Source organism: Pongo pygmaeus, chromosome 6 (genome assembly GCF_028885625.2).
Source record: "Pongo pygmaeus isolate AG05252 chromosome 6, NHGRI_mPonPyg2-v2.0_pri, whole genome shotgun sequence".
Taxonomy (NCBI): domain Eukaryota; kingdom Metazoa; phylum Chordata; class Mammalia; order Primates; family Hominidae; genus Pongo; species Pongo pygmaeus.
In genome coordinates, this window is record NC_072379.2 from 151,893,896 (window position 1) to 151,910,441 (window position 16,546).

Below are 16,546 nucleotides of genomic sequence, written 5' to 3' on the forward strand. Positions count from 1 at the left end.
TACATTTACCCTATATTTGTTTAGGGGTAACTATCTCCTTCCTGCTGTAATCAGTGACCAGGTTGGTATTGCCACATGTTCTTGCCTCCCCTTCCTTCTCTCCACCACCTGCTTTTGATTAATGATGTTACTAAACTTATTCCAGTGTTAACATTTATAACTTTATGTTTACTAATGCCTCTGATACTTTATCAGTTTTAAATAATATCTTTCGATTTCACTGTAAGAGGCAAGTGTCTTTACACTCTCTCCTTTCCTTGCGCACTGCTCAACTTGATAACATTTTTTTCTGTTAAAATTTATAACATTTACATTCTGTTCTTAATTCCCAGATAATAAAAGTCTTTTTTTTTTTTTTTTTTTGAGACGGAGTCTCACTCCATCGCCTAGGCTGGAATGCAGTGGTGCAATCTCAGCTCACTGCAACCTCCGCCTCCCAGATTCAAGCAATTCTCCTGCTTCAACCTCCCAAGTAGCTGGGACTACAGGTGCACACCACCATGCCTGGCTAATTTTTGTATTTTTAGTAGAGATGGGGTTTCACCATGTTGGCCAGGCTGGTCTCAAACTCCTGACTTCAGGTGATCTGCCCGCCTCAGCCTCCCAAAGTGCTGGGATTACAGGCAAGAGCCACCGTGCCCAGCCAAAGAAAAGTCTTTATTCCTACATCTTAAATGGCTTCATTGCTCACTGTAAGTCTTTTGCTGGACTTTCTGCATTCTTCTTGATTGGATAAAGTTTATCCTCTAATAGTTCATGAACCCATACATTTTGGCTCATGGGAATGAAATGTTCCAAGTTCTTATATGTTTAAGGATATATATTTTTTCTCCTTAGTATTTTATTTTATTTTTTTTTTAATTGACACATAATGTGCATATTTATGGGGTACAGAGTGAAGTTTTGATACATATAATGTGTGGTTATCAGATCAGGTTAATTAGCATATCCATCATCTCAAATATTAGATATTTTGATTTTGTAACATACTTGATTGACACTGTGGCCAGATGTAGAATTCTTGGGTCGTACCTTCTTCCCTTGAAGACTCTAAGTGTGGCCTCATGTGTCCTAGTGTTAAATGCAGTCGTGTTGAAGGCTGAGGCTGATTGTACTTTCCCTGTCGTAGGGGTGTGTTAGTCTACTCGGCTGCTATAATTTTGTTTATACCACAGGTTAGGTGGCTTAAACAGCAGACAGTTCGTTATTTTCTCACAGTTCTGGAGGTTAGAAGTCCAAGATCGAATTGCTGTTGGGGTTGGCTCCTGGTACGGCCCTCTTTCTGGCTTGTATGTGGTCACCTTTCCTGCTGTGTCCTCACATGCCTTTCCCCTGTGTGAGCGTAGAGTGGGGAGAGAATAGGAGAGAGAGATTGATTTCTGGTGTCTCTTCCTTTTCTTAGAAGACCTTCCTCCAGTCCTATCAAATTAGGGCCCCACCCCTATGACCTCAGGTAACCGTGATGACCTCTTGAAAGGCCCTATTTCCGATTATAGTACACTGGGAGTTAGGGCTTTAATGTATGAACTGGAGGTGGGGGGAGCACAGTTCATTCATAATAAAGGGTAATGTATACGTTTTGCCCAAAGGTCCAGAGACTTTTTATTTTTTCAGTTTTAAATATGAGATATAGACCCATATTTGTTGACAAGGAAAAATGTTCATAGTATATTGTTGAATGAGAAAAATCAAGTTGATTTATTCTTTTTCTGTTTCTGTTATCTGTCATTTCCTCCTGTTTGATGATGGTTATTGTTTTAAAATAGATACTTGGATTCTTGGAAATGTCTTTGGAAATTCTTGGGAATTTTTATCTGCTTTGTTTCAATATTTTTCCAAACACTTTTTTTTTCTTTCTTTTTGGAGACAGGATCTTGCTCTGTCACCCAGGTTGGAGTGCAGTGGCACAATCTCGGTTCATGTAGCCTTCACCTCCGAGGCTCAAGTGGTCCTACCTCAGCCCCCGAGTAGCTGGGATCACAGGCATGTGCCACCACACTTGGCTGACTTTTAAATTTTTTCGTAGAGGTGGGGTCTCCCAATATTGCCCAGGCTGGTCTCAAACTCCTGGACTCAAGTGATCCTCCCTCCTCAGCCTCCTAAAGTGCTAGGATTATAGGCATGAGCTACCACGCCTGCCCCTAGATATGTGTTTTTGTCTGCCATTTGTTTTTCCTCTTTTCTCTGTCCCTTTTCTTTTTCTTTGAGTGTTTTTATATCACTGTTGGCTGGCTTCTTTGTGCCCCTTACTCGTCTCTGAATGAGCAGAGTTCTCCTGGACTAATGGCGTGTGGGTAGGCTGGGGAGGTCCTGGGCAGCATCTAGGGGAAGCTTTGCTCTGCCCTGGACTCTTCCCTTGCTGCTGGACTGTAAGGGTGCTTGGCCTAACCTTGCCTGCTCTGCCACCCTGTGGCTCCTCACACCGGCCTGTCCTGAGCAAGGGCTTGCTGCTTCTCTGGCTCTCCTTTGCTGAAACCTGAAGTCACCGGTTCACCTTTGGTGTCCTCACTTGTCTTGGTTGTGTTCTCACAGCCCTTGGCAACTTGCTTCTGGGATATTCAGTTTCAGGGTGTTTAGGTGTTATGTTATTGAAGATAGAGTTTCTTTTTCTGTAACTTGTTCTAATTTGGGTGGGTAATAAGAATAGAGGCCTTCAGAGAAGTATTTACTCTGCCGTCTTAAAGCTTTTAAGGCCCACGGCCAGATTTCTTTAATACACTTTGGGGATCCTCTATCTGTAAAATTAGGAAATTGTATAATGTCCTCGCTAACATACTTTCAGGTTAACCTGTTTATGGTTCTGATGTATTTACATGAAATTTGGGTAAACACTAAATACAGTGAATGTTTTCTTACAGACAGAACCTCCACTCAATACACCAGAAAACAGAGAGTATCTTGCAGAAATTATGTTTGAATCATTTAACGTACCAGGACTCTACATTGCAGTTCAGGTAAAAACAGTTATGTTTGTGATTCCTAAAGCACCTGAGCTGTCTAGTAGTGGAAGAAATGGTATTTCCCAAGGTTCTCCGCTGGAAGACTGCGCTGTGCGCCCTTCCTTTTTCCACTCCCTCCCCTGTCCCCATGCCATTCAGGACTATAGGGAATGTGTCCCATGACTTTTCTTTTTATATTTATGCCATTTTTTGGTATAGACGTCGTCTGGCTCTTTTTACATGCATTAAAGTCTAACGCATTTTTATCTGGGTGACAAGATATAGGTGTAGATGTGCTTCTTCTTTTGGCATCTTTGACTTTGATCAGAAAAACAAAATAATTACCTTTAGAGGTTTCCCCTTGCTGATTTTGGGCTCTTACGAGTCCCGGTGTACTTGTTTCTGAGGAACCCAGTGTTTTCATGAGCTCGCAGAACTTGTTCTGAAGCTGCGGTTCTTGGTGTGATGTTTTTTGGTTGCATTTGGTCATGATTTGCCTGCCACCTTATATAAGGGAATTGACTGAAATTTTGGAGAATAAATGAGATGGGTGTTGCCCAAATGTTTTCTGCATAATACTAGTCACTTCTAAGGAGGAAGAGGAGGAAAAGTTCCATAGAAAGATGAATTTGGGCAGTGCTGCATCCTGCAGCTTTCTCGGGCTGATTCACAGTGCCTATCAGCACAGTCCAGGCTCTGAGGATTCCTGTGTTGAAATCTATGTATTCTAGCACTTCCAAATTCATTTAACTACAGATCTTCCCCCTGGCTAAGTTATTTATATTCCATGGCATAGGGAAACACTTCAGGAGACATAAGACTGGTGGTTCTCAAAGTGGTCTGTGTAGCAAGTTTACCTGGAGAATGTTTTTTAGAAGCACAGATTTTGGGCTTCATCTTCAACCAGGGTTTTCCACCCTCAGTGCTTTGGGCTGGGTAGTCCTTTGTTGTGGGCGCTGCCGTGTGCATTGCAGGGGGCTTACCAGCATCCCTGGCCTCTGCCCACTAGAAGACAGCAGCCCCACCTCAAGCCTCCCTGCCCCGACAAAGAAAATGGTACCAGATGTTGACAGATGTTCCCTTTGGGGCAACATTTTCTTTGCTTGAAAAATTACCCCGTACCTTCCAGATTAGAATTTCTGGGTGTGAGGCCTAGTAATCTCTATTTTAAACAACTCCACAAGTGACCTCATTGCCAATCTGTGGCCCCACACCGGAAACCAATGAATTAGAAATTAAAATCTTATGATTCTGTAATGAAATATCTTTTTCACTGGCTTTTCTTTGTAAAACTTTAGTTTATTTTCTTTCTTTCTTTCTTTTATTTTTGAGACAAGGTCTCACTGTGTTGTCCAGGCTGGAGTGCAGTGGTGCAATTATGGCTCACTCTAGCTGCGACCTTCTGGGATGAAGGGATCCTCCCACCTCAGTCTCCCAAGTAGCTGGGAGTACAGGTGCGTGCCACCACACCTGGCTAATTTTTGTATTATTTGTAGAGATGGGGTTTCACCATGTTGCCCAGGCTGGTCTCGAACTCTTGGGCTCAAGTGATCTGCCTACCTTGGCCTCCCAAAGTGTTGGGATTACAGGCATGAGTCACCCCATTCAGCCAGGTTTCTTTATTGAAAACTTGACTCCTATAGTTTTAAGTACTCAACATTTTCATGTTAGTTGTCCAAGTTTGAATTGGAATTTGAGGGACAGGAGTTAGAGGATGGATAGGAAAAGGAAAGAGTTACTCAGACATATTAAGTAAGAGAGTTTGTTGATTGGACCTGGAAGGAGCAGACAGATGCTTCAGAAAGAGTTCCTATGTGCGAGTGGTTTTCCTGTCTTTTCTCCAGGCAGTGCTGGCCTTGGCGGCATCTTGGACATCTCGACAAGTGGGTGAACGTACGTTAACGGGGATAGTCATTGACAGCGGAGATGGAGTCACCCATGTTATCCCAGTGGTAAGCAGAGTAGTTAATATATAAGTCTCTGTAGGCTTAACACCTGATTCGAGGTAAGGATGGAAATAAAAAAAAAAACACCCTTCTGTAATGAAAATACAATTTAGATGATAGTTGTACTTAGAAAAGATAATAAAAGTTTTTAATTTTTTTGCCACCTGATATAAAGGAATTCCCCAAGTATGTGGGAAAGAATGAAAAGGATGGCCAATTATTGTGGCTTTGGCAATTTTCAATTCATGGTGGCATATTTCTACAGTCAGAATGTCAGAGAATATTCAGGATGTCTCTGGATCTTTAGAGCCTCTGCTTGATCCCCGTGGGTGTAACATCAACAAGAACATTTTCCGGGATTATTCTGACATGTTGGGAGATAGACACTATTTTGGATGTTCAATTTGTAGGTGCAGTGCATGGCCATTTGAAGGTGCACATCTGTGTTCTGTGAAAAGATGTGAATGGCAACCAGCTCAGGCTTGGAAAAATTGCTTTTTGTTTTAAAAATTTATTTAAGGGCTGGGCGCGGTGGCTCACGCCTGTAATCCCAGCACTTTGGGAGGCCAAGGCAGGCAGATCACCTGAGGTCGGGAATTCGAGACCTGCCTGACCAACATGGAGAAACCCTGTCTCTACTAAAAATACAAAATTAGCCAGGTGTGGTGGCGCATGCCTGTAATCCCAGCTACATGGGAGGCTGAGGGAGGAGAATCGCTTGAACCCGGGAGGCGGAGGTTGCGGTGAGCCGAGATCGCGCCATTGCATTCCAGCCTGGACAACAAGAGCGAAACTCTGTCTCAAAAAAAAAAAAATCATTTAAAAGCCAAGAAGGGGAGATTGTACATTTTGGCTTGCAGAAGGCTCTGCAATACCACTTTTTGGTTTCAGAGAAGTGATTCCTAATTTGGGTTTCAAGAGATCTCTGAATTTTTCTTTTGGTCCAATGGACTATTTAAAGGAATTATCTTAAATTCATTTTTTTTTGGAAAATGTATCGGAAGTGTCTGAAGAGGGTATTCAGAGGGAAGTCAGACTCATCCTGGTCTTTCTCCTTTGAGGTCTCCTCCTCAGGAACCACCATTGCTAGTTACTTCTGTTATGTTACAGATAGGTTTCTGCATATGTATATGGGGGGATGTGTATGTGTATATATTTACATACACACAGCTCTTATAAAATGCAAATTAGGATATTCAAAAATCATTTCATTTAATTGAAAAAATAGTCACCAATTCATTTTGAGAAAGGTGATGGGATGATGTACTAATACTAATGCCTTTAATTCCTTGAAGGTTAGGTATCACTGCAGTGGAAAGGCTTAATGGTCGATGTGCCTACAGTCAGGGAGAAAAAAGCCAACCTCCCACCCCCATACCTTGTACTCCTGGCCATGTGTCCTTCCTGTGGGGAGGAGAGGTGGCTGCCCTGCCCTGTGAAGTGTGCTCTAGACTTGAGCCCCCTTCAAGCCAGTCTCAGCACTCCTTTCCGTGGATCTTGAGAAGAGTTAGTGCCCTGGGTGCAGAGCACTCACCGAGAACTCAGGCTGCCGTTTCCTCAGAGAGCTGCACTGCTGAGATCCAAGATGAGGCTCCCGTAGGCCCCTGGACCCCCTTTGGTTCTTTGCCTATTTTTTATGTCTGATTTAGGAAAAGGAAAGAAAATACATTTCACAGTGTGTCCAGGCCCACTAAGAAAGTTGTTTGAAAAGATTTTTAATCGTATCTTAGTTCAGTTTTTCCCCCAGCTATAAAAATTACATTAGTCATTGAAAATATGGATAAAATAGACAAATCTGAAGAAATAAAATTACCTTTAAAGCTGCCCAAAGACCCGTATTATACTTTTAGCTGTATAGTCTTTAAGCACTTTTTGTTTTTTTTTGGAGATGGAGTTTCACTCTTGTTGTCCAGGCTGGAGTGCAATGGCACGATCTTGGCACACTGCAACCTCTGCCTCCCAGGTTCAAGCGATTCTCCTGCCTCAGCCTCCTGAGTAGCTGGGATTACAGGCATGTGCCACCATGCCTGACTAATTTGTATTTTTAGTAGAGACGGGGTTTCTCCATGTTGGTCAGGCTGGTCTCGAACTCCCGACCTCAGGTGATCGCCTGTCTTGGCCTCCCAAGGTGCTGGGATTACAGGCGTGAGCCACTATGCCCGGCCTAAGCTCTTTTTCTAAGGCACGTGTGCACACACACACGTACACACACACACACACACACTTTAAACACAATTGGAATGTCTCATGTCTGGTTTGGGATTCTACATATAATACAATCCTAAGGTTATATTTTGCGTATTAATTTAACCCTAATTTTTTTCTCTTGTGGTTAAATATTCTGTGAAAATACATTTAAGAAGTACATAATTTATTTTTCTGTTGTTGGACATGTCTCTTGTTTTAATATTTTTACCACTGTCATGAGCTGATATTTACTTAACAGTATTTTAGAAAATATCACGTGTAATGCATAGAATATAGTAATTGTGAATAGTTTATGTGTTAGAAAACTAATATTATTTTTATGGGTTTAAGTTGAGTTTTAGTAATTTGTACTTTTCTTTTATCTCCATCTTAAAATACTTTACAGATAGTTGGACTTTGCAGAAAGGCTAAATTTTTTTTTGCTTCTAGAAGTTAGGTATGTCAGAAAAAAACCATAGGAGGAATTCAGTAAGTTGTCCTTGCAACTTTACTGGTGACTAGATGCAACTATTAGAATGAATACATCTGTAAAATGAAGTCAGCGTTTCACTTCTGTTCCCTTCTGTCTCACTTGGGGATTGTGGCACAGAAGCTGTGATGTGCTGTAACGTGAAACCTGAGTGTCTTTACCAGATGATCCAGCGGTAGGCGTTGTCCACTCTGACGGTCAGCATCCTGCTCATCCCCTGTAGAACAAGCTGGATGTGTGTCCAAGCCTGTGGCTCCTGTGGCAGGTCTGTGCCCACAGGAAGGCTGATGAGGGAGCTTTGGGCCCATCATTGCTGTGGGCATGTGGACACTTGACACCAGCCCTGCCATTGATCGGCCTAGGCCGTGGTCACCCTCCTTTCCTGGCCCCTCACAGACATGCCTTCACTGGCTTAAGGAGGCAGTGGAATGAGAGGCTCCCAACCCCCAAAACCAGTGCTATGTGTTCGACACACGCAGTTTCATCTGAACTGTATTATTGGCCCCAGCAGGGTATTGTTTGCCTCATACGATGGACAAACGCGCTGAGGCTGAAGCACGTGAAACTTGCAAATGTGGAGCCGGGATTTGAGTCCAGGTTGTTAGAATCTAAGCCCTGTGTATTAACCAAATTGCTGACTTTTAAACATAAGTAGATTTGTAGTTGGCTTAACAATTTATAAATAAAACTTTTTCCTTTTTGTTAGGGAAAAAAACCTATTGGGTTTAGTGTTCTCACAGACAGCATTACTTTTTGGAAATGAACTATCTTATGTGGTTTTTCTTTTCATATTCCTAATGAAGACATCATTTTGGTTGCTTTTGGAGAGTGTCAGGTTATTGGAATAATCTGGAATTTTGAATATTAATGGAATTGCATATGCAGTCATTTTGAAAGACCTTCTGTACCAAGCTTGCAGAGGGTAGGGACTCTGTAAATGCTGTTAGTGCCGTGAGGGGCAGACAGGGAGGCTGAGCAGGAAACCTTGTGAGTCCAGGCTGCTCTCCACCACGGAATCACTAACACAGCTGTTCTGCCTCCTCTTCTTCCCTAGGCAGAAGGTTATGTAATTGGAAGCTGCATCAAACACATCCCGATTGCAGGTAGAGATATTACGTATTTCATTCAACAGCTGCTAAGGGAGAGGGAGGTGGGAATCCCTCCTGAGCAGTCACTGGAGACCGCAAAAGCCATTAAGGTAAAAACAGATGGGAAACCGGCCGGTTTGGGGGTGAGAGAGATGGTGTTCTGGACACTTCCCCTCGGTGCCATCATCCCTGCTCCTCCTTTCCTTCCTCTCCCCTTCCCATTAGTGTGGGGCTTGATTTGTTTTACCCCTTGAGTTAAGTGGGCTGAAGATGTAAAGCTTAACCTCTTCCAAACTAGATGCTCTGAGGTTCCAGCTGTCACTGAGAACAGCTTGGTAGCTGGTGCAGTGTACCAGCGTGCAGAGGGAGCATTGTTCAGCTGGAGCCTCACTGCCGGAGCCTCAACTACCAGAGCGCTCTTTCCATACTGCCTCCATGCTTTGCTGTAGAATCAGGAGGCGACCACAGCAGCAGAACACTGCCACCCTAGGATCCAGAGCTATTGCACAAAATTCACACACAGGTGTGGGTGTGACGTGCAGCCATAAGCATCATCTTCCTTTATGCCACAGTTTCTGAGTGTAGCGGAGCTTGATGGGGGTGAGCCTGACACCCACCCTTCTCACTGCCTTCCTCCCTTCTCAGCACCTCATAACTGAGGCTGGTTGAAGGAAAGGAAGCACCAGAGATGATTCCCGAGGTGTTTTTACGTCAGGAGTCATTGGCATGAGGCAAGCTCTGCAGTTGGGTATGACTTGCCCTGCTTTACCTGGGACCAGAGATTCCTGGGAAGGGGGCTCTCAGAGCTGAAATGGTGACGTGGGGAAGACGTGGTTCCTTCCATCTCAGGGGAAGGTTTCCTGAGGTATCATTAGACATTCTTTTTTAGACTAAAATATTTCCTAAGGGGTTACTTTCTCCTTTCTTTGCCTTTCCTCCATGGAAGAATATTTGACTATTTGATCCAAGCTCCCTTTCCACTCCAAATCTGTTAGAAATGTAAGTCAGAATTGAGCCCCTTCATAGTGGCTCACATGTATAATCCTAGGGCTTTGGGAGGCTGAGGCGGGAGCATTGCTTGAGGCCAGGGGTTCGAAACTAGCCCAGGCGATATAGCGAGATCTCGTCTCTATTTCAAAAAAGAAAAAAAAAAAAAAAAAAAAAGAATTGAGCCTTTTGTTATTGATGCGCAGGCTCCACTCCAGTGAGTCTGAGTCCTCCCTATTTCTGCCAGGGTTGCTGAGCAGCATTGCCAAAGAGGGGCTTTCCTGACCCTCATGCTGGGCCCTCAGCTCTCCTCACGGGCTGTCGGGGTTCCAGTTTGGACCCTGAAATCTGGGCTGATGTGCTCGATGTGACTGTGTGTCTCCCCGCTGTGAAGGCTGGGAGTAAAAGACTGTTCATAGCCTCCGAATCAGCTGCCCTGGCCCTGCTGTGTGGGGTAGCCCTGTTAGTTCTCGCCTCACTTCTCTCTTTAAAGGAACAGATCCTGAAAGGCGTGGTGTAGGGCTCTCCCTGCTTTCCCTTGCTGCCATGGCCTTCTGTGGTCGTGAGCAGGCCTGAGGGAGTGTGTGACGTGAGCACACCACCCTTGCAGCATGAATCCTGAACCTTAAGATTAAGCCTGTTACTCTGCACCCAACTCAATGGACGCATTTCCTAGGAGGCATTTGAGTTAAGTAAGCTGAGATGCTGTAGGATGTTGACCAGGCCTGTGAGGAGAACTGAATGCCTTTGTCTCCAGTCTTGGTAGATTTGAGGTTGTAATCAGCTGACCCTGTTTCTCTGTGTCATCAAAGAACACAGGATTGTGTAACACTTCTTGCCTATCAGTCTTCTTAAAATTCTGCTAGAGTATATCCAAGATATCCAGAAGGTGGCATTAGAATATGTTTCAGGGATGCTAAGAAACTTTAAACTTAATACCACGAGAATGTCTTTGGAGGTCCTTGAGAGAGCCATTCCTTCCACGGTGTGCTGAGCACCAGCTGGGCAGCCCACCTCGTGCTTCCCGTAGGCAGCAAGTATCTGGGGGTCACCTGCTGCTTTGCTGAGGCCAGCTCTAAGGACACATATCAACACAAAAGGTGTCCAAGAACATTCATCTTACCAGATACTCAGGAAACACTTCGCATCCCTCAGGCTGCCTGTCGGTGCAGGGTGGGAATCGTTAGCGACTTCTTTTGCAGCAGCAGCAGCAGCATCCTGGCGGCTCCAGTCCTCCCGTCTGACTCTGCTTTTCCTTTCTTCCCCAGGACCTATCACTTTATAACCTACCATGTCATTTACTTATTATGGTTGCTTATTGTTGTCTGACTCCCAGCTAGAGTGTAATCTCGGCAGGGATCTGTGTGTTTCGCTACCTTGTGTATCCCAAGTGCCTAGACAATAAATCTGTGTTGATTGAGGGACTTAGAATACCCAGTCAACAACATAGGTACACTATGTCTAGGCAAAGAGATGGTGTCAGTGGAGCTGATGACAGTGCTGTGGCCAGCTCCACACCAGATTAACAACCAGCAGGTTGACAGTGGCCACCCGGCTTGTGGCATGCTGGGACCCAAATGGGACCCAAAGAAGCCACTGCAGTCAGGTTTAGGGTGTAGACAAGTGCTGCACTCGGTAGTTGAGGCTGCAGCACGGGTCTGCTGGTCCAGTGTGGACCACAATGAGGTGCCGGGGCAAGCCATAGGAGGCATCTGAGAGGAACAAGGCAAGACGAGGTGCTTTCTAGACACCTGTAGACATCATTTCAGATATGATAGCGATAGAATTGGATAGACCAAGGCTGAGATTAATAGCTGAGTTGCAGAGAAAGCAGACTTAACCTGTCCAAAGTCCAAGTGTAACCATGTCTAACATGAAAGACGATGGAATGTGAGGCTTGATGCATATCCACACTGGAGTTACGGTGGGGGCGGTTCTGATCCCAGGGTGTGTTTACTGCATGGGGTTTCTGGTTATTTGTCTGAGGGCAGAGACACTGGGCAGTTGTTAATGGCTGGCAACATCTTTGTGTGTGTATGCAGGAGAAATACTGTTACATTTGCCCCGATATAGTCAAGGAATTTGCCAAGTATGATGTGGATCCCCGGAAGTGGATCAAACAGTACACGGGTATCAATGCGATCAACCAGAAGAAGTTTGTTATAGACGTTGGTTATGAAAGATTCCTGGGACCTGAAATATTCTTTCACCCGGAGGTAAGATGTTTCTTTTTTTGTGTGCTCAAGTGTGTGGATGGAGCGATACTGCCACCCAGAGTGCAGAAAGAGCAGTTCCCAGTGAAGGGCCTGTGAGCAGGGTGGCCGTCATTGTCTCCCTGCATCCTCCGTGCAGTTTGTCTGCTTGACAGATTGTTCCATTTGCCTCTCCGTAGAGCTGGTTATCTGTTTTAATAGTTAAGGATGGGTTATACCACAAATAGTTAGGAAGACTTTTAGGAGCAATAGATGATAATAGAATTAAAAGTAATCTCCAAGGGTTGTGGGTGGTCACATGCTAGCATTACAAGTAGCTGATCTCAAGACCTATATGGAGGTTGCCTGTGCTTAAGAGTGGGATAATATATAACCTTTCTGTCTTTGGTGATTGCCCTTCCTAACTTCTAATTTTAACCCTGGACAGTTGGTCCTGCTCTGTTCCCTGCTGCAAGTTAGGTAAAGCTTCTGTCTAAGGCCAGCATTTCTATTATTTAGATAATCTTAAGAATTAGAAATGTCATCATTTTAACTAGTAGTCATAAGGAATTATTAGTACTTTTGCAGAAAGCAGTAATTAAGAGGCACATTTTAAGATTTACATATAATGCATTTTATTTATATTTTGGTATATATTCCTGGCTAATTCAGTTTATATTCAGTAGGTGGGTTACAAACTGCTGTTTGTTTTTAGATGTGTATATGACTATTTTGTACAGAGAAACAGCATAGAATGTATACCTCGCTAGTAATCTGGAGAATAAAATAATAACTGATAATCTAGTGAATGTTCATTTTTAATAGTATTGATTTGAAATGGACGTAGAACAGTCAAATGTCCAGTGAACAGCTGGTGAGCAACTGAATGTCCTCCTCCTTCCTCTGAGAGTGCACATTCAAGCTTACTTTGATTTTTAAAATATTTCAAATGAAATGTAATTGAGTTGAATTAGTTATACTTTAGCTTATTTCACTTATGGAATTGAATCTATGGCTGTTTATTCAATAACATGATTATCATGTGGATTGTTTCATGTTAAACAAACACTTCTCATTAAACAAAACACTTCCCTGCATCTTCTAGACCAGGTTTAATTAATCTTTCATTGAACCTGTTTCTTTTTCCTTATATCCTAATTTTCTCATAATACGAATATTGTCAAATGATATGTCAAAGTCATGTTTCTCACTGCGTGTCACGTAGATCGTGCACGTACTCTTCACTGCTCTTAGTAGACTGAATCACTGTATTCATGGGGTGGGGATGGTCTGTCTGTGTTGTTGTTGGTATTTTTTCTTCACTAAATCCATACATTTTACCTCATGAGGAGAAATGTGTCATCACCACCCCACGCACACGTAGTCACGTGGGATTCATTTGACATATCCTTCATTCCAATGTGAATTCTTTTAAGTTATAATAAATTGTATATTTGTTAAAGTTACTTTAAAGAAGTGTTCATGTTGTTCTATTTGAGAGAAATGTGTAATGTTTCTTTTATATTGATACACAATTCAGTTTGCCAACCCAGACTTTATGGAGTCCATCTCAGATGTTGTTGATGAAGTAATACAGAACTGCCCCATCGATGTGCGGCGTCCGCTGTATAAGGTATGAGCTGCCTGGGTAAGGTACTTTGATTTCATTCCACAATTAAAGGCCCATAATTCTTAGAAGATGGTATTACTATCTATTATTAGTAAATATCCCTGTTTCACCTTCTGTTTCATAGGATTTGTTAAAGACAGTATAATTGTAAGAGAAAATGGAAATATGACTCAGTTAACTAGAATTTTTATTTTATTTTATTTTATTTTGGAGACGGAGTCTTGCTCTGTCACCCGGGCTGGAGTGCAGTGGTGCGATCTCGGCTCACTATAACCTCCGCCTCCCGGGTTCAAGCAATTCTCCTGCCTCAGCTTCCTGAGTAGCTGGGACTACAGGCGCACACTGCCACGCCCAGTGAATTTTTTTTATATTTCAGTAGAGACGGGGTTTCACCATGTTGCCCAGGGTGATCTCGAACTCCTGAGCTCAGGCAATCCACCCGCCTCGGCCTCCCAAAGTGCTGGGATTACAGGCATGAGCCACCATGCCCGGCCAACTGGATATTATAATATTTCAGTATTAATATTATAATATTTCAGTATTATAAATGTATTTTGTTATTATCTGACAAGATACATTTTAAGGTGGACAGTTTTAGCCACACATATCGATGGAAAGTAAGAGCGATGCCCTCCCCCATGCTTTCCATGAACTCCATTGGTTTCATTTCATGCATATTTGGGTTTGGTGCCGATGTGGTGTCGTCACATAGAAGTTAGAGCCCAAAATGGGACAGTCAGATAGAATATGCTCATGTATTATTATTATTATTTTCAAAATTCTTAGATTTCAGGGAATTTTGAAACCTGGAATGAGGAAAATCTAGTCTATGTGATTATTGAGTAAAAAGAAATCCTGCTGACAGCCCGAGATGGTGAGCAGGAGGTGATGGGCAGTTAGCCTTCCTGCGCCTTTAATCAGTCTTTGCTTGAGTGAGTTGCGCCGTCAGCTTAGTGGCACGACTCACTCGCCTTACTCAGACTCAGGTCGCTGAATTGTACAGAGAAGAGAATCAGGCTCAACAGACAGCACTCAGCATTGTGTCACCTGTACCGTGGAATACTATATAGCTTTTAAATAGAATGAGGTAAATCAATATAAATTCAGATGAAAAGATAGCTACAGTGTATATTAAGTGAAAAAGGAACTTGTAAAATTTACATATATTTCATTTTGTATAAAATGTATAGTTTGCATATTTTTTGAATTATGTATGCTAAACTCTTAAAGTAAATAAAATATCTTTGGGGTGGAATGATGGATAACTTTTACTTTCTCCATTTTGTGTTTGAAAGTTGTTTGAAATTGTATTGTTAAAATTTTTTTCTGTTTAGATAACTTTTGTGGGTGTAAACAAATTATAGTTCAGTTTTTACTACGTATTCTTAAACACTTGTCTAATAAAAAGTACAAAGAAGGGGAAACTAAAAAGAGACTAGAATATGAAAATTAAGAAAGATAGCAGGTCATGTCCTTCCCACTTCAATCGCGCCTGACATTAGCTGGGTCTCCTCATCAGTGAAAGCATCAGCAGGGAACGCTGTTCAATCTTAATCCCATCATAAAGCAGAGGAAACTGCCAGCAGTTACAGATTGCTCCTCATGGGGTGGGAATTTTCTTGTTTGACAGTTTAGCTCCCTGGACTTTATAGAAGTTTTGGAGCAGAGATGGTCTTGGAGACCATGTAGATGGAGCCCCTTATTTAGTAGATAATGACACTGAGCCCCAGAGTTGGGAAAAGGTGGCGAAAGGCGCCTGGGTTACGTGCTAGGTGAGATCATGTGGCTGCCAAGTGGCACGGTTGGCTTTTAAGCCCGTTTCCCGCATCTTTGAAAACTAATGCTTTTCCCACCATATCACACTGAAAATTACATAAAATGTGGAGGGAAGAGGATTATTCTTTTGTTGCCTGCGCTGGAGTGCAGTGGCATGATCACAGCTCACTGCAGCCTCGACCTGTCAGGCTTAAGCGATCCTCCTGCTTCAAGTCTCCCAAGTAGCTACAGGAACATGCCACCGTAGCCAGCAAGATTATTCTTCAAAGAAGGAAACCCTGTCCCTGACCACTTTGTCACTAGGATAATCATTTCTTCTCTGTGGCTTTCAGAAGGGTGTAGCTTGGCCCTGGCTGTCAAGTTTGTACAGAATAAATCCTGTCTTCCCTCAGCCATCTTGGTTTTTTTGAACAGGACCTCTCCGGTGTTATGAGTGCCTTGCAAGTGACAGAGAATTCAAGTAGGATTGAGAGGTGGAAGGACTGAATGTCCTAGGGCTGGCCATGCTTTCTCCTTTGTCACATAGCTAAGCTCTATACCCCGTTGTGGGAAAGGAGAGACACAAAGGAGGTCAACTTCTTTGCCACCTTTCTAAGTTAGAGTAGACCAGAATATGTTATGAGAAAAATTAATCCAAAATCTCAGTGTTTAGCAGCAAAGGTTTATTTCTTTGCACGTGGTTCATGTCTGGTGTGGTCGGCAGTAGGCTCCACCACCATGTTGTGGAACACATTGCCTCAGGTCCCCGCTGCCGGGGAGGAGACAGCTGGTGGGCCATTCCACCCCTCCTCCACGGGCTGTCACGTGGGCCAGCCTCCACTGGGCACTGGAAGCGGGAGGGTGATAGAATGTTTGGTGGGCACCACTGCCTCTCCTGTAGCCACCAAGAGAGGGACTTCTTTCCAAGGTATGGGGCTTGATGACTAAGTTGAAGTTTAATATTGAGGCCTAGGAATGCCCGTTTCTGTGCGTTAGCCTGCCAGGTAACAGCTGCTGTAGTGTTTTTTTTCCCCATGGTGATGTGAGACCGGGAGTTGGCCAACTTTTTCTGTAAAGGGCCAGATGGTGAATCATTTTGGCTCTGCAGGCCGTATGGTCTGTGCTGCATTTATTCAGTTCTGCCAGAGCAGCCGAAGACCGTGTTGAACGACTAGGAGTGGCTGGGTTCCTATGAAGTTTTATTTACAAAAGCAGGAGAGAGCCTGTTGTAGACATGTGAGGAGTTACTTATGAAAGCCTCATTCTAATACTGTCCGGGTTGGCCTGTGATAATTATCTGCGGACCCTCCTTAGGCGGTGCATGACGAGGCG

At 43.4% G+C, this 16,546-nt stretch overlaps 1 protein-coding gene across 5 annotated transcripts in view; it reads left to right on the forward strand.

Moving 5' to 3' along the window:
- ACTR3B (actin related protein 3B) overlaps positions 1-16,546 on the forward strand; it is a 1,036,264-nt gene that overhangs the window by 54,198 nt on the left and 965,520 nt on the right. For 4 of the 5 annotated variants that reach the window (XM_054495273.2, XM_054495277.2, XM_054495274.2 and 1 more), the window contains 5 exons: positions 2,859-2,954; positions 4,784-4,891; positions 8,617-8,760; positions 11,680-11,853; positions 13,370-13,462. In XM_054495273.2, the coding sequence (XP_054351248.1) occupies positions 2,859-2,954; positions 4,784-4,891; positions 8,617-8,760; positions 11,680-11,853; positions 13,370-13,462 (615 nt within the window). Of the gene's footprint in view, positions 1-24; positions 62-2,858; positions 2,955-4,783; positions 4,892-8,616; positions 8,761-11,679; positions 11,854-13,369; positions 13,463-16,546 lie in introns of all 5 variants that reach the window. The other variant, XM_063668026.1, reaches the window with a different exon arrangement.